This window comes from Equus quagga, chromosome 2, assembly GCF_021613505.1.
Source record: "Equus quagga isolate Etosha38 chromosome 2, UCLA_HA_Equagga_1.0, whole genome shotgun sequence".
Taxonomy (NCBI): domain Eukaryota; kingdom Metazoa; phylum Chordata; class Mammalia; order Perissodactyla; family Equidae; genus Equus; species Equus quagga.
The window spans coordinates 103,572,334-103,594,787 of record NC_060268.1 but is presented as its reverse complement, the minus strand read 5'-3'; the positions used below and the strand labels follow the sequence as shown (position 1 = coordinate 103,594,787).

The following is a 22,454-nucleotide window of genomic DNA, read 5'->3' as shown; positions in this document are numbered from 1 at the left end:
CCTGCTGACTCAGGGGTCCCCGGGCTCCTCCTCTCGCCCACCTGCCAACAGAGGCATTTCAGGGTAGAGCTCGCTCACTCCCTAGACCATGCTCTGCACCACCAGGAGCCCGGCCCCAGGCCCTGGGCCCCTCCTCCATAAAGAGCCCCACCAGGCCTGGAAGCCAGTCACCAGGGCTGTCCCGTACCCATCCTTCCCACAACCCTGGCCCCGGCCCCTGGGCCTGGAGCAGCCCTCCCAGCCCTGTTCATGTGGTTGCCAAGCATCCAGGAGGGTCTCCTCTGGGCCAGACTCCAGTGACTCTGGCCGCAGCCCTCTCTTCCTTCCCTCAGCACCCCTCCATCAACTGAGAGCACTCGGTAGGCGTGGGGGTACAAACGTGAACAGGACAGAGAAGGTCCTGCAGGCACACGGCTGCCGGGGCAGGTGACAAACGAGTCACCGCACTCAGGGAACCAGCGCTGGCTCCCATCCACCTCCCCCCACCTCCACTGGAACATGTGCTCCTGGCTCCAGAGGAGGCCAGGGAGGCAGGTCACCTGGGCGCCGGGCCACCCCCACCCCTGGGAGGTGGGCTTGGGGTGGAAGCCCTCAGAGGGTCTGGAGTGAGAACTGGGGTCAGCTGCCGCGAGGAGCATGCATGGCAGGGGAGAGAGGTGCAAGGGGATGGGTGGGAGACACAGCCGTGTTCTGGGCTGAACGGCGCTGGTGCTGGGGGGGCCAGAGGGGGAGGAAGAGATGCGAAGGAGTGGAGGCACAGCCCATCCATCCTGCAGATGGAGAAACTGAGGCTCTTGGGTTATCAGCACACCGCTCCGTCGCCCTGACAGAGCAGAAGCTGGTTTGGGCCGCAGGTGGATCCCCTTGTTGCCGGCTTTTGCCCTCCCTGCCCTGTGCCCAGCCCCCCCACCACTTGCTGTGAGCCTGGTCTGGGGCCAGGGAGAAGGACAAGTGACAGCACCAGCCCTGGAGGGGCTCACAGGCTGGGGGACCCCATGGTGTGGGGCCTGTGGACCGCTCTCCTTAGGTGCTGGGGGGGCGCGGGATTCAGGGCTGGTGTTCTGTGTGTGGGGGGGAGGGTAATTAGGAAAAAGTGGCAGGAAACAGCCTTGAGCCCACCTGTTGAAGGAGAAGGCTCAGTGGTGAGTGGGGAGGGTGGGGTGAGGGGTGGGGAAGTCCATTTCCAGGGAGCCAGGAAGGAAGGGGGGGATGGGATACCAGGCTGGGGCTTCAGGCAGGGACGCAGCTGGGGGCGTCTGCAGAGTGGAAGGGCCACTTGCCGAGGACAGAAATGCTTCCACCTCCCCCACCCGGGGGGACATCATGGCTGGCCCTTGTCCATACTGCTTTGCTTTCGCTGCCCATGTCCTTCCAAAGGGCAAGGCTGCTAGTCCTTCCTGCTTCCTGTACTCTCCTTCCCATCCTCCTGGGGCTCCAGTGGGGAGAGGCCACTGGGCTCAAGCCTGGGTTCCTGCTGGGGCTCTAAATCCCCAGGAAGTGGAGGGTGTGGGCAGAGGGGCTGGCCGGGGGAAGGCAGTGGAGAGCGTGGGCAGCAGCCTGCCTGGCTGGAGAGGGGAGGCAGGGCAGGGACAGAGGCTTCTCAGTTGGCAGCCCAGGACTCACCAGGCCTGAGGCAGGGAGGGGCCCCGGGTATGTGGGTTTTAGGTGCATGTTGGCATATGGCACCCCAGAATCCCAAATGTCAGGGCCAGAGGGGACCCCAGGGCCTATCTCAGTGAGACCAGCCCTGGACAGCCAGGGCCAGGTGGCACCTCAGTGGCACAGCCCCGTTCTCCTGGCCCCTGGCCCATCTTTCCTCAGTGCCTCCCACGAAGGAAACGCAGTCCGGGGTTGAAATCCGGGGCCCTAGAAAAGCAGACGGAGTGCCCGGGGCTCAGGCCCGGCCTGGAAGGCGAGCTTGGAGGAGGTGCAGGGGCTGCAGTCCAGCACCTGAACCCAGAGCCCAAACAGGCCTCGGGCCTCTGCCCCCTACAGGGGCCCCCTTCCGCCCGGGCAGCTCGGAGCTGAGTGCAGGAGACTGAGGACTGAGAGTGGACAGACGGGGTGCTGGGGAGCCTGAACTGGGGTGATGAGCCTAGACGCTCAGGCGGCAGTAGTGTACTAGGAGCCAGAGGCCAGGGGCAAGGCCTGACCTCTGACCTGCCTGGCCCCTGGGTGACGTGGGGCTGGGGGAGCAAGTGCAGGCTGTGCCCCTGGCTCCCCCCAACCCCCCAGGGGCAGTGTGGCTCCCAGTCACCCTGGTGCAGCCCTAGGCCCGCAGAAGGGGGACTTGCCCTCCTTCTGGTTGCCTGGCAGGCTGTCACAGGCACCCCTCCAGCCCGGTGTGAGCTGGCCTGGTCACCTGTGCTTCCTCCCACCCACAGCAGCCTCTGTGGGGCAGCAGTTGTGCCCTGCAGGGCCCTGTGGCTTTTGCAGCTGTGGAGTGGACATTTGCCCCTTCGGCCCCACTCTATCTGTGAGGGAGACACTGCCGGCCAAGGACTGACCCCACCGTGAGGCGTGGGGCTTCTGAGCAGGTGCAGGCTGCTGGGTTGTCGCTGAGCTGGCACTCCGGTCCCCACCCGCCTCCAGCCCCTGTGTACTGCTGCTGGAGCAGCCGGGGCCCTTCCTTGACCAGGAGCAGTGGGTGCCCCTGCAGCCTTCCTCTCTCGCCCCTGCCTTACACACGCACGTGCATGCACACACACTGCAAGATGCGAGAGCAGAGGCTACCCCTGGGGGCGGAGGGCGAGTACTGGTCACTGCCGCAGTGCCCTGGCACCAGGCCTCATGCGTGTCCCTGGCCGGCAGCACGACGGATGTGCACACGGTGGCCTCGCTGCTGAAGCTCTACCTGCGCGAGCTGCCTGAGCCCGTGGTCCCCTTCGCCAGGTACGAGGACTTTCTCAGCTGTGCCCAGCTGCTCACCAAGGACGAGCGGGAGGTGAGTGGCTCGCAGGGACCCATCCTGGGAGGACGGCCTGTTAGGTGGTGGGAGGGATGTGTGGAGTCAGGGCACAAAATTTCCATGACTATTCATGGCACAGAGATCCTGGCCTGCAGCCTGCTCTGTGTGTGGAGGGGCGAGTCCTGGAGCAGCCTGCTCTATTGAGGGGGCAGGCCTGGAACCCTCCTCTCTGGGGGGGTTGGGGTCATCCTGATGTGTGTGGGGGACGGTACTCTCGTGAGGCCCTGGAGCGTCCCCCCTGTGGAGGGTCCGCCCTATGTGCAGGGCTTGGTCTCAGGGCGGGACAGGTCCGTCCCACAGCAGGCCGTGTTGCAGTCACTGCCCAGCTCTGGGCCCCCACACAGTAGGCCCTCCTGCTCCACTGCTGGCTCCCACACCCCTCTCAGGCCACCCAGGCTGGCTGTGGGGCTCAGAGACAACCAGCCCTCTCATCTATTTACAGCCTGCCTCCTCCCGAAAGAATTTGAGACCGCTCTGGGGACAGAGGGTCCCCCCTCACCCCGCAGGTGCCCGCCTGCAGCCCTGGGCTGGCTCCCGGCTGTGGAAGGACTGTTTGCCCTCCCTGTGGCCCTGTGGGAGATGAGGGGTCTTTATCTGGCAAATATTTGTGTCTCGATAAGTGAGCTGAGCGCTGGCCCTGACATTCCTCTGTGGCCCTGGAGAGGCGCATCCCTCACACCAGCTCCCCACAGTAAATGCGCTTCCCCAGGAGGCCTCAGGCCTGGCCCCGCCGCTCCTGGAAGGGAGATGGAGGTGGCAGTGCCCTCTGGTCCCCTGGGGCCTGGCCGCATGGGTCGTGGCTGGAGGTCTGGCCTCTGGTTGCTTCCGGCCCCCCAGCCCACCTCCCTCCGCCTCTCCCACCCTCCCTCAGTAAGGGAAGGGCCCCCATCTCATTGCTGCTCTATGACATGTTGTTTTCCTCTTTCAATCCCAAGGGGACTCTCGAGTTGGCTAAACAAGTGCACAGCCTTCCCCTTGCCAATTACAACCTGCTCCGATATATCTGCAAGTAAGTGGCTGGGGATGCTGGTCCCCTCCCACCCCATACTCCTCCCCGAGCGCAGGCTGAGCTGCTGGGGGCTATGAGAGAACACAGTCCCCGCACTCACGCAGCTGACTGTGCCCCTGGGAGTGGGCGATGCTAAAAAGCCCCGTGTGGATCATTCCTGAAGGAAAGGGACACAGCCTCTGTCCCTTCTGCCTCCTTGGGGTACCTTTCCCCGTCCCCTACCCCGGGGCTCTGCCTCCTGACCGCGACCAAGGCTCAGGCCTTGCCCAGCCCCTTGCCTGGGGGCCTGGGCATTTGCCCCGACTGCCGACAGAAGTCGTGTGTCTTTGCACACCGATGATGGGCCCATGTCCACTGACCTCTGCTTCTGCTGGCCCTCACAGACCCCAGTGGGAAGCTCTGCCCTCTTCTGAGCCTGGCGGGAGCAGCCGTGGAGACCTGGGGGCATGGCTGGGCCTGGGGGCCTGGCAGCTCCCAGCAGACCTGGCAACAGGATTTCCTCCTCCACCACCTACCTCCGTTCCCTGGCAGGTTTCTGGATGAAGTTCAGTCCCACTCAAATGTCAACAAGATGAGTGTCCAGAACCTGGCAACTGTTTTTGGACCTAACATACTTCGGCCACAGATCGAAGACCCAGTGACCATCATGGAGGGTAACGGGGGAGGCTCGCGGCAGAGCTGGGCGGCTGGGGGCTGGGCTCGCCGTGGTCCTGGGCAGGTCCTCCGAACCATCATGCCGGGCCAGCGGGAGGGGTGGCCCCATCCCTGGGGATGAGGCAGAGCCTCTCAGGACCTCCCCCCTTCCCGCTCTCCCCTGGGGTCCGGCTGTAAAAGGAGCAGGACCTTTGCCCGCTGGAAGTCATTGGGTGCAGTTAGAATGGTAGGAGAGGCGGAGGATGGAAGGGTCAGCATCCTGGTCATGCACACACACGTTTTTGCCTTACTTAAGTAATTTTCTAATAACAAATTGTCACAGCCCTCTGGGTGTGTCACACCTTTGCAAACCGTAGGGAATTTTGTTCTATAGCAAATAATAACCGTAAAATGATAAAAATAGCAGCTGCTTTCAATACACCACAGCCTCTCCAAAGTGCTTACCATGTCCCCTCACTGTAATCCACACAAGCGGCCCTTGCTTGGTTACTGCCCCCACTCTACAGATGAAGCAACTGAGGCCGGGGAGGCGAGGGGACTCACCGTCATACAGAAGGGCACAGGTGCAGGCTGGCGTGGCAGAGAGCCCACTTGCGGAGACCCCTGGATGACTGTCTGGAGGGGTCAGTGTGAGAGTCCTACTGCTCACAGACAGGAGCCTGCAGCCTGTCCGGCGGAGGAGGACAGGGGCCGAGCAGGATGCACGCAGTCACAAGGCCAGCAGGAGCCGCGGCCCTGGCACCCGGCGAGCTGAGAGCAGAGTTGCCATTCCTTGCTCTGTGTGACCTGGGGCAGGGTGGGGTGTGGCCCTTGGGGATGGCTCCCTTGATCAGGTCCCCCCGGCCTGCCTGGCTGGGTGTGGGAGGCCCCAGGCTCACGCCCGCCAGGTTCCATGAATGCCTGAAGGTGACCTTGCTGAGTTCCTGCTGCCCCCAGATTTCTGGGCTAAGGATTCTTTCATTTTTCCCAGGACTCTAAGTTACCTCTAGCAGGAGGGGGCCACTCAGGCACTGCACCTTCCTTATCACCCGGGGGCCTCCCCAGTCTGCTCTGTGTTGGGCTGAGGGTAACAGGAGGGAACGAGGCAGGCAGATAGACACCCCGATCCTCCCCCAGCCACTGCTCCCAGCCCCCACCCCACAGCCTCAGGAACCGAGTCCCCCATAGATGCCACAGTCTGCATCTCAGGGGCTGTGGCTGGAGAAGGGGGATTGTGTGTGTGTGTGTATGGAGTTGTGCCTGTTGGGGGGGGCTATATGCATTCGTGTGTGTATGACTGTGTGTGTGTGTGCCTGCATGCCCCTGTAAGATATCTCTATTCCCCGTCCAGAGCCCTGGGCCCCCCAGAGCGTGGACAGTCAGGCACTCCGTCATTGGCAGCACAGGGGAGTGACACGGGGCAGCCAAGAGGACGCTGATGTCCAGGGCCTGGTTTCCAGTCCCAGCCTGCCACTCGCTCACCCCGCAACCTCAGTGGGCATCATGCCTGCCCTCTCCCCCATGCCGCTGGATGGGGGGCGCTCGGGGGCACAGTGCCTCCCCTGGGCTCCAGGCCCTATGTCTATCCAAGGAGGGGGTTCTTGGGCAGGATTCTGCTGTCCGTGCCTAGGTTTGGAGGCTGTGGTGACCATCCTTTCCTTCGGGGCAGCTGATAGCCAGCTGCTGTTGAGTCCTCTCTTGTGGGGCAGCCTGGTCCTTGGCTGCAAGCAGGGCCAGGTGCCCTGGGTCCGAGCCGCAGCACCCCGCCACCAGTCTGGAGAGCCTGGACTGGGCATGATGCACAGCCAGGCCTTTCTCGTCCCATCTTCTTGGCAGGCACGTCCCTGGTGCAGCACCTGATGACCGTCCTGATCCGCAAACACAGCCAGCTCTTCACAGCGAGGGCTGCCGAAGGGCCAGCCTCCCCACGCGGGGGCCCCCCGTGCACCGTGGGATGGGGCTCCGAGGAGGTCACGAAGGACAGCCAGGCAGAGCCCAGCAGCCCCACCACCCCCGGCCTGCCCTCACACAGGACCTCATCTCTGGACGGGGCCACTGTGGCAGCGCTTTCTAGAACCTCTCCCAAGGGCCTGGGCAGCCACTGCAGCCCGGCTGCCACCAGCCCTGGGAAGAGGGTACAGACTCTGCCCAACTGGAAGTCCTCCTTCCGGCAGCCAGGGTCGCGATCAGGGAGCCCGAAAGCGGGCAGCTCGGCCCTGGAGGTGCCCGACACCTCCTCCAGCGGGAACTGGCTCATGAACGGGCTGTCCTCCCTGCGTGGCCACCGCCGGGCCTCGTCGGGGGACCGGCTCAAGGACCCGGGCTCTGCACAGAGACTCTCCACATATGACAACGTGCCCCCGGCTGGCCCGGGTGCCAGCACGCCCAGCGGGGCCAGCACGGCAGGGTCCGGAGCCTCCTCTGGCGACGCCTCCGTCAGGGCCTCACTCAGCAGCTGCACTGCCTGCAGGGCCAGCGACTCATCTGCCTGCAGCTCCCTCGAGCCCTCCCCGTTCCCCAGCAGCAGTGAGGACCACAGATGTGCGGACCTGGGCCGCGGCCTGGACGGGGCAGGGCCCTGCATCAGCAGCAGCGAGCCCAGTGACACAGGCAGCCCCGTGCGGGACCGTGCCCACTGCTCCGAGGCTCTGCAGGGCCTGGTCACGGAGCTGCGGGCTGAGCTGTGCCGGCAGCGGACTGAGTACCAGACGAGTCTGAGAAGGTAAAGGCTGCAGCCGCTGGGCAAGCACAGGCCGGCCCCCCGACTGGCAGAGCCCTCGTGGCCAGCTGCTCACCGGGCACCAGCCCGGATGGTCCGCCTCTGGCCTCTGGCTCCGAGAGAAAGCCACCTGGAGGCTGAGCTCAGAGCAGCCAGCCCCTAGAAGCTGCCTTTCTGCAAGAATGCCCCCAGGACAGGGGTGGGAATGGAGGGCTTGGGTCCTGTGTCTGGGAAAGCTCAGGAATTGTGGGGCCCAGCATGCAGTTGGAGCTCCATAAATACCTGCTGAACGGATGAGTGAGTCAGCATCTCAGCCCAAGCTGCTCAGAGATGCCTTTGATGGAGGTGCTCAGAGTGGGGGTCCCTATCTGGCCCTCAGCCAGGGAGGGGGCAGGCCCCGAAGGTGTGCGTGAGCACAGGGCAGTGCCCACGTGCAGGGAAGTCCCCAGGCCAGCCTGGTTGGCTGACTGTGGTCAGGCCTGACATGGAGGGAGGACTTCCAGGATCAGAATCTGCTTTCCTCTGGGAGGGCGCTGGCTCCCGCCTGCTCTAGTCACAGGAGGATGTCACAGGCTGCGTTCTGAGCCTTGCGAGCCTGCTCACAAATGGGCCCCAGCTCGACCCTCCCAGGCTCCCTGTGGGGACAGTGTTTTCCAGCATGAGAGGCTGAGTCCTCCCATTAAGGTCGTCAGCTGAGCCTGCAGCGGACAGCAAGGTGCTGCCATCAGCATCTCAGGCCCCTGAGCCCTGCTCTCCCCAGGCCCTGGGTCAGCTGTCTGACCCACAAACCGGGTCCCATCCACCAGCAGAGGGCGTCAGCAGATTCCGAGGGCCTCCTTTGTCCATCAGAGGCAGTGGAGGTGGAAGGGGTTCCTCCTCCTAATTCTGAGCCTGGCATTGCCTCAGGGAGCCGGAATGGCAGCATTGGGCCCTTTTGCCCTGCTGGCAGCGTCTCCCTGGCGACCAGGGGGTGGCAGGTGTGTGCAGGTGCTGTGTTCTCAGTGGGAAGAGGCCCTGCCGTGGGGGAGGTCAGGGAGGGTCACAGCAGGTAGGCAGTGTCTGAGCTGGGACTTGATGACCAACAGGATCGAGCTGAGCAAGGAGGAGAAAGGACCCAGCAGCAGTAGAGCTCCGAGGTATAGACGGTGGGGAAAACTCCACCAATGGGAGTCTGGGTAATTTACCAGGCAGAGGTGACAGAAGAAGCCCCCTACAGAGACAGAAGAAGATGCTTCCCGCTGAAGATGAGCTCACAGACAAGACTGTAGAATCTAGGGAAGGAGTACCATGTGGAGAGGAGGGCAGAGTCACACTGTCACCTCCCCGGCTGCTCGTGGAGCCAACTTGAGCTTCTAGTGCTCCCACCTTCTCAGACACGTGGTTTCTCAGGGGAAAGCGCAGTGTTGTTCTGTGATGGGTTCTGGGTCTGGGTCAGACTGCCCTGCTGTGTGTTGGCTGAGTGTCCCAGGCAGGCTCTCGGACCGGACCCGTGTGTATTGGCTGAGTGTCCATCTGGGCTTGGGTGACCTCCCTCGTTTGTCATGAGGATGAAGTGACATGAGGGATGGGATGCTCAGCACAGAGCCTGCGTATCCAGGATGCTCAGGAAGCCTTTATGTTTTGTATCACCTTCTCCTGGGTGGGTTGGAGGTAAGATAAGGCTCCCAGAGGCAGAGGGACAGCAGCCTTGTGGTACTCCCACCAGCAGAGCGGTCCAGGCTGTCGTCCTGGCTGGAGGGGTGGCCTAGGGTGAGGAAGGTCTCTGAGCACAGGAAGGGATGGGCGCCCCGCCCAGCAGGCCTTTGGGGAGCATGTCTGCGCATGTGGAGCATGCACTGGCTCTGGGCTGGGGGTGCAGAGGAGACTAGCTTCCTGTGATGCAGAACCCCTCGCCTGCGCCCTGATTCCTGCATTCCCCGAAGAGAATACCTCGAGTGTCTGTGATGTGCCCGACACCGTGCCAGGGTTGGCGACACAGCTATGACCAAACTGATCAAAATCTCTGCCTTCATTTGGTGAGAGTGGGAGGGGACAGAGAGACCATAAACAAGATAGACTTTTAAAAATATATGGTACGTTAGAAGGGTAGATAAAGGAGGAGAACAATAAAACAGGGTGGAAGGAAGGGGAACTTGGGGACAGAGGGTTGGAAGGCACTGCTGGGAGGAGGGGAAGAGCTCAGAGTCAGTATTGCAGGCCGAGGAAAGGGCCATGTGGAGAAGCCAAAAGCTCGGGGGGGCTGGAGAAGCAGGCGCTGTATCGGGGCAGAGGAAGGAGTGGGGTTGGGGCGGGGCAAAGTGTGGGAAAGGAGGCGGGGCGGGGCCTTTGAGCCAGAGGTTGCTGTGGATTTTACGCCCAGGAAACTAAGTGGCCGGAGGCCGCGAGTGCTTGGATGGCTTTGATGGCGACCCAGGCTGCTGTGCGGAGGAGAGCTCACCAGGGAGGCCCGGGGTTCCAGGCCAGACTTGCGGGCAGCATGGACTTCATGGGCAGCAGTGAGGTGGGAGAAGCAGCCGAATTCTCAACATGTTTATGGAAGGGTTTTGCTGGTTGATCAGCTGTGGGCGTGAGAAGAAGAACTGACGAAAGGGACGTTTTTGTTTGGGCCGAGCAGCTGGAAGAGGTGTTCGCGGAGAGGGAAACAGGCTACAGGTGGAGCAGTTTGGGGACAGAGGGTCAGGAGGTCAGCCGCGAAGTTTCTGTGGGGAGTCGAGGGGGACGTCAGTTGAGGGGTCGTCGGCACGTAGAGGATGCTTTGAGCCTGGTGGCTGGAGGAGGTCCCTCAGGGTGCGGCGAAGAGGGGAGGGGTCCCAGGCCTGAGCTTGGGAGCACCAGAGGGCGAGGAGGAACCCTCAAAGAGGGGCCCAGGCCCCGAGGAGAAGCAGTGAGGGGGCGTGGGGGCCCCGCCGTCACCCACCTTGGGGGAGGTCTCCTTGCCAGGCCAGGATGTCCGTGCTCCTCAGCTGGGGGGCCGGGTTGAGGGGGGTTTCCCCCTTCTCCGAGCTGTGGGTCCAGCGGTTGGGGTGAAGGTGGCCGTCCTGGGTGGGCGGGGGACTGCATTCGCTCCATGTCTCATGCACCAGGCGCTGTGCCGCGCACGCGGGGTCTTCTCTGCCCCTTGTAGCTGCAGTGCTGGGGGAAGGTTGTGCCCTGCAGTTTTCAGAAGGGGACATCAGGGCTCAGCGCAGCTGGCGTCCTGCCTGCGTTCAGGGACCTCATAGGTCGCCAGACCGGGCCTCAAACTCGAGCATGTCGGTTCCCAGGGGCCGGCCTCAGCACGTTTCTCAGGCTGTCCAGGAGCTGGTGATCTGGTCGAGAACAGGGATGTGCCGACCTGTGTACTGTGTGGGGTCAGCATCCACAGGACCCTGTGGGGTAGCTCTGTGGGACGAATAGCAATGTGACCTGCTGGGGACAATCACGTCCTCTGGGGCTGCACCCGTTGGCCCCCGGAGAAGTGCCAGGATCTGGGCGGAGCCGGTGAGGTCGGGGGGGCTGCTCTGAGCCAGATCTGAGCTTCCGGGGGCCCGGCCACCCTGTCCCCCATGCTGAGTGCACCAGGCCTCATCCGCCCCAAATGGAGCACGCTGGGCACCCCCAGAGCACCGACGTCTAACACAGTGTCTTCCTGATTTTTCAGACTCGAAGAAGGTAGTGCTGACCTGAGGAAACAGATGTCACGGCTAGAAGAAGAGCTGGACCAGGAGAAGAAAAAGTATACGATGCTAGAAATCAAGCTGAGGAACTCGGAGCGGGCGCGGGAGGACGCGGAGAGGAGGAACCAGCTGCTGCAGAAGGAGATGGAGGAGTTCTTCTCAACCCTGGGGAGCCTGACCGTGGGGACCAGAGCCACCCGAGCCCCCAAGTAAACGGGTGGGAAGCACTCCCTTCCACCGCGTTGCTCGCTGGCTCTCAGTGGGGATGGCCGCCGGCCTTGGAGGAGCCAGCCGCCCCTGCAGCCTGGACCGGGGCCCTGGAGCTCCAGAGCCAGCTGGAGAGACATCCTGACACCCCAGGGTCCTGCTGGAGGCCTGAGCCCCACACAGGATCCGGGTGTTCCTCTGACAGTGCAGGGCCTGGTGGGGACAGTCCCATGGCCACCAAAACATGGCACCTTGGATCCAAGTAGCCCTCAGGAACATTTTGCATTCTTTATTAAATTTGCTCTGAAAGCCTGATGCCTGGATGCCTGGCTCCTTTATGGTCATGTGAAATGGGGGTGACCGAGTGACCTCTACTGGTTCTGTCAGGGCTCAGAGTCTGCAAGGTATCCCATGGGTGGAATGGCCTGGGGCCCTCAGAAGTGGGGTATATAGCTCCCCAGCTATGGTCACGGTCACTGGAGCTGGATATATGCAAATCTGTGTGTTCAGCGCTATCATCCCTGTGCCCAAGGCAGGACAGTTTTCCTTTCTCCTTCCTTCCCCCCTGAGCCACCCTGGCCTGTGGGGCAGGCCACCTGTTCCGCCATAACCTGCTTTCCTTTACTTGGCCCCAGCTCTGCCCCAGGGCCCAGCAGGATGCTGCCCTCCCTGTCTCTGGGCCCTGCGCGTGTGTCTGAGGGAGAGGTGGTGGGAAGTGCCCACTCTCTGTCCTCCAGCTGTGCCCTTCCCCTTCCAGCCCCCTCGAGCTGGCTGACCCCTCTCCCTTCCAGGCCTGTTCCCCTTCCTCCTCCAGCTCATCCATCGGGGCAGATCCCTCAGGGAAAGGCTTTCCCCGGCCACCACCACACACAGCCCAGGCCTGGGCCAGAGCTCCTCCGGATGGGCCTTAAGGGGCACCAGAGAAGCCACTTCTGAGCAGTGAGGACTGGCCTCTGGGGCACAGGCAATGCCAGCACCAGTGTCCCTTCACTTACTCCTGCTCATAGTGTCCTTCTACCCCGAGTGGTAACCTGCAATAGGTTTTTAGGGAGTGGGGGGTCACCAAAGTGCCCCAATTTCTGGCCACTATCTCCGGAGAAGTCATTCAGGCCCAAACACCCATCTCCCTAGAGTCAGGTATAAACTCTTGTGCCAATGCTCTAAGTGCCAGGGTCTCGGTGCTCCCAGGAAGCGCGGGCCCACACGCCCCAGCAGACAGGGTCACTCCCACGGTGGTGAGGCAGGCTGACCGATGACTGGTTGCAGGACGCTGCCAGCCTCACTGGCGAGGAGGCTGGGTGCCTGCCAAGGCCCTCCACAGCCTCAGCAGTCAGACTTCTGCTGAGGGGCTCAGAGGAGGCCGTCAGGGGAGAGCAACCCCTGAACCTGCTCTCAGGCCCTCTGCCATCACAGTGGGCTGTCTGGGTGACCGGCTTTCCCAGAAGGTGAAATAGTGCCCTCCTGTCTATTCAAGGAGAAAGAGAAAAGAATATGAAGTGACCGATTCCTGACAACAACCCAGTAAGATCGGAATTGGCCCCACACTCCCCATTCAGAGGAGAAACTGAGGCTAGGAGAGGCCGGGTGGGAACACCAGTGTATTCTATGTCCTGAGCTCCCTCCCCACAGCCCTGGAATTCTGCCGATTTTGACCTGGAGAGAAGATGCCACCAGGCTAGGAAAGGAGCAAAAAAGACCAAAGTGGTTTCGAGTGATGGAAGTGAGGTCGTCCGTCCTCTCTCAGCCAGGAATATGGGCTCAGCTTCCAGCGACGTCTTTGGCCAAAACCCGCTCATGGGCCTCCTCTGCCACCTGCTGGCAAAACCAGGATCTGCAAGTGCCCTTTTTCTCTGAAAATGAGTTGGCGACGTTCAGCATAAGTCCTGTCCGATTTCGGTTTAAGCCGCGCCCTCCATCCGCCTGTGAGGCAGCTCAGCAACCAGGCTGGCGGCTCCGGCCCCGCACCCGTCCCGTCCGCTTGGGGTCTCTCCCGCTGAGTCACATTCACGGAACCAGTTCCCGAACCCGAGGATTCAAGTTGTACCTGTTATTGTAATGACCTCATTTAATGCGAAATAAACCAATGAATTATGAATGTGAAAAGGCAGGGAATGAGTTTTTCAAAAACCTAACCAAATGCTCTAGAAAGACTCAGGAAAGGCAAGTTGCTAAAGATATCTGTCAAGCGATGGATGAAAGAACCGTGCAGTAGTGGGAAATGGGTAAAAATCTAAGATTCTGCTCTCAGAGTACTTCCGAAGTGTTTTCTGTGTTCCCCGGCCCGTGGGTCACAAATGGAGACGGTAACGACCACGTGTTTCACAGACTCCCACTCCTTTTGACGCAGGGCCCCAGGCCCTGGGGAGTCCCCGCAGGGTCCTCCGTAGTTGTGTCACGAAGGTGCGGCGTCCTGGCTGTACAAGCTCACAGCTGAGCAGCTCGGCCCCCCACCGCTGCTGCCGCCTCTCCAGACTCAGGGATCCACCAAGAGCCACCGCCTCCCCCAGGACCCGCTGACCGCCTGCCGGGCACATCGCTGCTGCCTCCGCGCCGGCCACGCCCTGCGACAGCTGGGCCCACGAGGTGCCGGAATTGCATTGTCTGTGGGAACACGGTGGGAGAAAGCCGCAGAGAGCTTTGTGCATAGAGCCAGGAGCTTGGGCTCGCTCCGCCCCGGCTGTCAGACCCTGGGGTGTGCAGCTCTGTGGGCCCCAGGTCCCCCGCGTCTGGAGTGGGGACAGCCTCACAGACAGTGGAGGTACCCGCGGGTCTCAGCGCCCCGCGTGTGTGTCTCACGTAGCCCTCAGGGTGCAGGGCGCCTTGTTCTGCACTTTGCAGCCGAGCACTTGGAATTGCAGAGAAGTTAAGGACCTGGTCACAGCATACACAAGTCAGGGGAGGCGTCAGGCTGCCATCACTGAATATTACTTAGGGCATCTTAATTTCGGAGCCTGTATTCTTAACTATTAGTCTGCGTTGGAAAGACGCTGGTTTGCTACTTTTAAAACATTGCCCCAGTCATGCTTTAATGGAGGTTGTGCACAGGGTGCAAAATGAGTGTAAAAGGGAACTCGAAATCAGCAGAGGGCAGGGCTCCGGGAAGGCTCCTGGCTAGATGGTAACACCTAAACTCGGTTTCATATGCTGATGTGTGTAGCTACAGCAAGAGGGGTGTGTGTGTGTGTGTGTGTGTGTGTGTGTGTGTGTGTGTGTGTGTGTGAGAGAGAGAGAAAGAGAGAGAGAGAGAGAGAGAGAGAGAGGGAGAGACATAAAGAGAGAGAGAGAGAGAGAGAGAGAGGAGATGGAGGCCAGAGGAGGCAAGGACCCAGTCGTGGAGGGCGGAATATGCTGTTAACCTTTATGCTTTTGGACAGGGTTTCCCCACCGCATGTTATGTCCACTGTCCACATTGACAGCTCTCCATTCATGTGACGATAGAGGAAACAGGACCATAGTCATGGCTTGTACAGAATGCACATTCTAGTGGAGTGAGAGAGACCATAAAGAAGTGTTAAGACAACAGGCCCAAAACAGAGTTGCTTATGCTAAGCCCCATGTCACCAAACTGAGGCTTCATTACGGTTTCTGCTCTAATTCTCCCAGAAATGGAATCTTGCACCAGTCAGTGAGGAGTCACCTCACTGGAGGAGTCAGCACGAGTCAAGTGCAGGCCCGCCTCGGAGAAACTGCATTCGGTTCCAGACCACAGCAATAAAGAGCACATCGCAATAAAGCAAACCACCCCAAATTTTTGATTTCCCAGTGTGTATAAAAGCTACGTTTAGACTATATTGTAGTCTATTAAGTAGGCAATAGCATTCTGTCTAAAACAACAATGTCCATACCTTAATTAAAAAATACATTATTGCTAAAACATGCTAACCATTATCTGGGCCTGCAGCAAGTCATCATCTTTTGCTGGTGGAGGGTCTTGCCTCGATGTTGGTGGCTGCTGACTGATCAGGGTGTGGTTGCTGAAGGCTGGGGTGGCTGTGGCAAGTTCTAAAATAACAACAATGAAGTTCACAGCATCATGACTCTTCCTTTCATGAATGATTTCTCTGTAACATGCGATGCTGTTTGATGGCATTTCACCCACAGTAGAACTTCCTTCAAAATTGGAGTCAGTCCTCTCACACCCTGCCGCTGCTTTATCAACTAAGTTTATGTCATATTCTAAATCCTGTGTTGTCATTTCAACAATCGTCACAGCATCTTCACCAGTAAAGTCCATCCCAAGAAACCCCTTTCTTTGCTCCTCCATAAGAAGCAACTCCTCATTCATTAAAGTTTTATCATGAGATGGCAGCAACTCAGTCACATCTTCAGGCTCCACTTCTAAATCTAGGTTTCTTGTTTTTTCCACCACATCTGCAGTTTTTCCTCCACTGAAGTCTTGAACTCCTTCAAGTCATCCATGAGGGTTGGAATCAACTTCTTCCAAACTCCTGTTAATGTTGGTATTTTGACCTCTTCCCATGAATCACGAATATTCTTAATGGCATCTAGAATGGTGAATCCTTTCTAGAGGTTTTCAATTGACTTTGCCCAGATCCATCAGAGGAGTCACTATCTATGGCGGCTATAGCCTTACAAAACATATTTCTTAAATAATAAGACTTGAAAGTTGAAATTACTCCTTCATCCATGGCCTGCAGAGTGGATGTCGTGTTAGTGGGCATGAAAACAACATTAACCTCGTACATCTCCATCAGAGCTCCTCAGTGACCAGGTGGGCTGTTGATGAGCAATAATATTTGGAAAGGAATCTTTTCTCTGAGCAGTAGGTCTCAACAGTGGGCTTCAAATATTCAGTAAACCATGTAGACAGATGTGCTGTCATCCAGGCTTTGTGGTTCCATTTATGAAGGACAGGCAGAGGAGATTTAGTGTAATTCTTAAGGGCCCTAGGATTCTCAGAATGGTAAGTGAGCGTTGGCTTCAACTGAAAGTCACCAGCTGCATTAGCCCCTAACCAGATAGTCAGCCTGCCCTTTGAAGTTTGAAGCCAGGCACTGACTTCTCCTCTCTAGCTATGAAAGTCCTAGATGGCATCTTCTGATAGAACGCTGTTTCATCTGCGTTGGAAGTCTGTTGTTCAGTGCAGCCCCTTCATTACCATCTCAGCTGGAGCTTCTGGAGAACTTGCCGCAGCCTCTGCATCAGCATCTGCTGCTTCACCTGCACTTTTATGCTGTGGAGACGCTGCTTTCCTTAAACCGCATGAGCCGACCTCTGCTGGCTTCAGGCTTCTCTTCTGCAGCTTCCTCCCCTCTCTCAGCCTTCACAGAATTGAGGAGAGTGAGGGCCTGGCTCGGGATTAGGCTTTGGCTTAAGGGAATGTGGTTGCTGGTTTGATCGTCAGTCCAGACCACTACAACTGTCTCCCTATCAGCAATGAGGCTGTTTTGTTTTCTTCTCATTCGTGTGTTCACTGGAGCGGCACTTTTAATTTCCTTCAAGAACTTCTCCCTTGCATTCACAACTTGGCTAACTGTTTGGCATAAGAGGCCCAGCTTTCAGCCTGTCTCGGCTCTCGACATGCCTCCCTCACTGAGCTCCATCGCTTCTAGCTTTTGATTTAAGGTGAGAGACGTTGACTCTTCCATTCTCTTGAATACTTAGAGGCCATTGGAGGGTTATGCACTGGCCTAGTTTCAATATTGGTGTGTCTCAGGGAATAGAGAGGCCCGAGGAGAGGGAGAGAGACGGGGAATGGCCAAACAGTGGAGCAGTCAGAACACACACATTTATTAAGTCTGCCGTCTTATATGGGCACGATTTGCGGTGCCCTAAAACAATTAGAATAGTAACATCAAAGACCGCTGATCACAGGTCACCATCACAAAGATAGTAATAATGAAAAAATTTGAAATATTGCAAGAATTACCAAAATGTGACACAGAGACACGAAGTGAGCAGATGCTAATGGAAAAATGGTGCTGATAGACTTGCTCAGTGCAGGGGTACCACAAACCTTCAATTTGTAAAACACACAGTATCTGCAACACGCAATAAAGTCAAGTGCAATGGAAGGAGGTAGGCCTGTAATGTGTTTGTAAAACCCCTGCCACGCCCTATAGGAACGTAACCTCGCAGTAACCGACCTGCTTTTTGCCTAGTATAACTTCCTTGTTCTGCTCCCTTTGGCCTATAAAAGTTTTTCATTTTGTACAGCTCCTTGGAGCTCCTTTCTATCTGCTAGATTGGAGGATGCCCAATTCATGAATCATTGAATGAAGCCAATAAGATCGTAAAAATTTACTCAGTTGAATATTTTTTTGAGGACGATTGGCCCTGAGCTAACATCCACTGCCAATCCTCCTCTTTTTGCTGAGGAAGACTGGCCCTGAGCTAACATGTGGGCCCATCTTCCTTTACTTTATATGTAGGACGCCTGCCACAGCATGGCTTGATAAGCGGTGCAAAGGTCTTTGCCAGGGATCCCCGAACAGGCGAACCTCGGGCCGCAGAAGCGGGGCATACTAAACCGGTATGCCACTGGGCTGGCCCCTGAATTGTGTTTTTTAACAGAAGTAAACATAAACAAGATACATTCAGACTGTTAGTAAGTGCTCTGAAAGAGGTGATCCTGGGGGCATGTTTTAGACAAGTTGGTGAGGAAGTCCTCTCCGCGGAGGTGCCATTTAAACTGAGACTGACGGACAGGACGGGGCAGCCATGCAACCAGCCAGCTGCAGGCAGAAAGGGGAGAGCTATGGAAGTACGTGAGTGCCAGCACCCTTATGGGCATGGTGGCAGACGGACATGGGCGGGGCCAGGCAGGGGCCGGGCACTCTGGGGCCCTGTCACGCATGGTAAGGAGTTAGTTTTACTCTAAGGGAGACAGGAAAGCATTCGAGAGCTTCAAAACAGACATGAATTGGCTTGCATTTCAACAAGGCTCCTGTGGCCACTGGTGGAGAGCAGATGAACTGTCGGGGGAGGACAGGGCGACAAAGCGGCCGTAGGGAAACTAGTCAGGGAGCTATCCCTGTGGTCCGAGCCATGTGTAGGAGAGCGACAGGCCAGAAGCCAGACAGGAATAGGCTGAAGACTTGGGGCCGAAGAAGGGAAGACACTGTGCCCAGATCAAGCTCTCCCAATGTGGGTGGGAGCGGAGAAATAGGATGATAGAGCGAAAGGGGCAAGGGAGAGCTTTTTACAAAGACGGGAATTACTAGAGAATGTTTGTATGCTGCTAAGAATGATCCAGTAGAAAGGGAGAGACGGTGATGAAGAAAAGAGGGCAACTCTGAAAAAAGACAAGACAAAGTGGAAGGCTTGGCTTCAGAGAGAAGAGCAGACAGGGACAGAGCTGCAGCAGGTCTATGGAAATGCCCACCAACATCTTAGAGATGTCCTGAGAAATGATGGGCAAGCTTACTTTAAGGAGCCCCAACCTTAGCTGAACACAAAACCCTTTATTCACATCAACCTTCTCAGGCAGTAGAGCACTGGTTACAAAGTGAGGACTGGAGCGAGACCTCCCGGATTCAGAGCCTGGCCCCACCCCGTGTCGGTCACGTAGCCCTGAGCAAGTCACTCAGCTCCTCTGTGACTCAGTTTGATGACCTGATAAGAGGGGAGAGTACCAGTCCTTCCTCGTCAAGTCGTCATTAAGGCTCTGTGAGCTCATACAGGCAGAACACTTAGTGCCCGGCATAGGGAGCGCTCAATGAATGCTGTCACTAATTCAACTCAGAACTAGCGTTCTGTGTGATGAACTTGGGGAAATGTTACCAGATACTCAGTCTTTGAAGGGTTTCAGGAAGCGTGGGGGCCAGGGCTGCACCATGTGCCCCTCTTCTACTTCCTCATCCCTTGCTGGCCTCCACTAGCCATCTCCTGTGGTCTACCTGGTTCTCTTCTTAGTAACAAGTGGAGCTCAGCCTACCTCATTCTTTGTTGCACCCAGCTCCCTATTCATCACTGCTTGCAGTTGGGTACTTAGCTCTCTAAGGCAGCTGATAACGAATGGAGGAGGCATAGCAAGAAAACCAGCCTCCTCATGGCTCTAATTCTGTGTCAGAATCACTTTCTCCCTCTAACCCCTTCTGAGAAGACAGAGCCACGCAGAGTTTGGGCATCTTGCTGCAGGCGAGGGACCACGTGTGAAGCCAGGATTCTGCTGTAGGTCTCTGGTGTCAGAGCTTGCGCTCCTGGACTCCAACCATTCAGAGCGCGGCATGCAGTGCCCTCGTACCACACTGAGGGCCGCGAACACTGCACTTGAGAGGACAGTCACAGTGGAGAAGATCGGTCTAGCTCACCCAGCCCAACACGCATGGAAGGCCTCCTTCCCGGCACTGTTAACTGGGAGTAAGCCAGTTCTCCCATCCCAGGGATTCCGGAGCAAAGGCGTAGTAGGGGAAGCATACGGATGCGCTCACAGAGCACGAAGAGGAACACCACACGCTGCTGCGCAACGCCCGCCGTGGAAGGAAGTGCAGAGGGAGCGAACAAAGGAACACAGGGAGTGAGCAACCGTGCAGCACACACAGGAAGGACAAAGGCCCTGGAGGGAAGGCTGATCAGAGGAAGAGCTATCTGAGCTGGGCCTTGAGCAACGGACTTCAAACAGGCAAAGGCGGGAGTAATCAACCCAAGCTGTGCACAAACATGTGAAGTATGTGCCATGGGGGAGGCTCAGCTACAACGGGCTGAACGGTAGGATGATCCACGAAACAGAATGCTTCACTGCTCTCATTCCCAAAAGAAATTCAGTACTGGCTTTGAGGCATTTCTCTCAAATGGAGAATTCTTCTTACTTACCAACTACATGAAGATCGGGACTACTGGGAATGGAGGAGATGACTTGGGGGTCAGAGGGTACCCAAGTTCTCAGACGTGAGACCACACAGAATTCCTCCCCATCTTAAATCATTTCTATTCTTTTCCAAGGCTAAAGTTAGCAATTACATTAGCTTTACACTGATTATTTCTATAAAAGTTCATGACGTCAACCATGACAGCAGCCCTGCGAGAGACGATCTCCCATCCCTGTGTGACAGATGAAGCAGCTCCAGGCTCAGCAAAGTGGACACTTGCCCAAGATGACCCAAACTCCCATCCTGAGCTCAGGCCGACTCATGTCCAGAGGAGTCAGCAGATGGCACCCTCCCTGGGACCTGGTCTTGCCAAGGCACGTGTGCTTTCAGTTTCTCCCTTCTAACCTGTTCTGACCCCTTGGCCTCCCCCTTTTCTCCCAAGACATCATCATGATTTCCTGCCAACTTTTCAAGAGTACTTTTTACTACCGCTCCACCACTCACTCAGTCCTTAGCAGTCAGAACTACGCCCTCACCTGCCCAGGTAATTCTCTCTGAAAGTCTTACATACGTTACATCCAACTGGAATCCCGTCTCTTTCCTCTGTCCACAAAATGACACTAAGGGAAACGGTGCAAGGGCCACACAAGCGGATGACACAGACCTCGTGAGGGAGGAGCCTACGCCAGAGAGGGCCACAGGCAGTCAGGGAGCAATCAAGCCTCTCCCCCGACGCCTGCAACGCTAAGCGGCAAGCTGATGCCATACCTGACATGTTCTGTCAGACTCATCACACTGGAATGGACAAAGGGGAACACACATGGGATGCACTTCCCCTGCACAACTTCTTGTGTGCTGCCCAATCATTGGGGCTGAAACCTTCTCGCAGCCCCAAATGGCAACGTGGCCTCTGTGATGGCAACCTGAGTCCCGTTTCCCATTCTCTCCGTGCAAAAAGGACCTCAGCTCTCTCATCTCTCTCATGAGTATCTTTAGCTTCCCAGTCACCGATGTCCACTCCTCCAGTCTAACCAGACTTGCTCCCACTGTCAGTGACCCTCCTAAACACAGGTCTGGTCATATTACGCCTCTTCCTCACAGATGAGCTCCCACTGCCTTTAAAACGAAGACAATCCCTCCATGTTTAGTTCCCATCCTCCTCTTTCTGGTAGTCCCACACCCACGCCAGGCCATTCCTCGTCCCTTGCCCAGGCACACACTTTTGAACCTCCTTGCCTTCCCCCTATCCTGGGAACACCCTTCCTCTCCAAAGCTTCTTATTCCAAGGCTCAAAAAAGGCCTCCTCTGCAAAATCTTCCTCCTTTCCTCTCTCATCCCTCCTGCCCGTGTCCCTTCAGCGTGGTCCTTGCTCTTCCACACTACACTTATTTCCATTGGGCTGACTTGACCACGCCATGCACTTTTCTCTCCTCACTCCCAGCTTCCAACACAGCATCTTAGACATAGATACACTCATTAACTGATGAAATTAAATGAAAGATGTTAGAAGCCTAACATTTAGAAAGCATATTTGAAGTATCTTTCAGTTTCAAATGAAGTCCAGAGACATACTGGTGTATTAACTAAAAAAGCTAAAAAGAATTTTTTAAACCACAAAATCCAACAAATCAATATTCATTTATATAGAGTAATAAAGGACCTTTTAAGGAACAATACTGAAATAAGTGCACTATCTAGACAAGACCAAATTACTCCGTTTTATTTGGTATCACTGGGGTATTACGACTGGGTGGAGACTAACCCCACATTGTCCGCTCTGGCCACGCCGTCTCTGCCTGGTGGCCTCTCCCACACCACGATGCAGCAGGACGCCGTGGGCCGGCAAGCACCTCGGCTGATGGCGCAGTGGTCGGGTGAAGACCTGGCTGGGTCCCGTCCGCTCCTCAGAGCACGGAAGGATGAGTGCAGGTAAGGGTGGGGACGGTGGGCACGTAAGCTTACCTGGAGCAAGAGTTGAGCAAAACAGAGGAATGTCATCACACGAAGGCTGGACACACGCAGCGAGTGACCCTGACACCCGGCGGGCAGCCTGCCCACTACGGGCAAAGAGAATATACGCAGGGCAAAAGCCGGGAACACGCTCAAAGCCGAAATGCCCGCTTTGTTTTGAAACAGATCTTTTCTAAATATTTATTTTTGCCAAGTGGCCGTGACAGCTGCTCATATGGCTACCAAGAACTAGGTTAAGGCCATTGAAGAAAACTTCCTTTTTAGAAAAAAGTTTCTCTAGTGACTTCAAACACCAGAGGAGCGAGACTAGATAAACCAGAAAACCGGGGCAACAGTTTAGGCTCTTCACAATTAGTGTAAAACCCAAACCTAAGAAACCTGCCTAGTTCTACTCCCAATCCGTGGGAAATCTTAGAAACGCCTGCAGAAAAGTTCACCACAAATTTACGTTTTGTTTTCAATAAGAAACTCTTAATTTCATACCACTTTTTTCTTTTTTATTTAAAATATTATAACCATG

General features: G+C 57.0%; 1 protein-coding gene across 3 annotated transcripts in view; it reads left to right on the top strand.

The window, feature by feature from the left end:
* ARHGAP22 (Rho GTPase activating protein 22) overlaps positions 1–11,475 on the top strand; it is a 191,029-nt gene extending 179,554 nt beyond the window's left edge. For all 3 annotated transcript variants that reach the window (XM_046652104.1, XM_046652102.1, XM_046652103.1), the window contains 5 exons: positions 2,812–2,944; positions 3,904–3,977; positions 4,509–4,630; positions 6,447–7,332; positions 10,970–11,475. In XM_046652104.1, coding sequence (XP_046508060.1) covers positions 2,812–2,944; positions 3,904–3,977; positions 4,509–4,630; positions 6,447–7,332; positions 10,970–11,198 — 1,444 coding nt within the window. In that variant the 3' untranslated portion in view covers positions 11,199–11,475. The remainder of the gene's footprint in view (positions 1–2,811; positions 2,945–3,903; positions 3,978–4,508; positions 4,631–6,446; positions 7,333–10,969) is intronic.
* Positions 11,476–22,454: the final 10,979 nt, after the last annotated feature.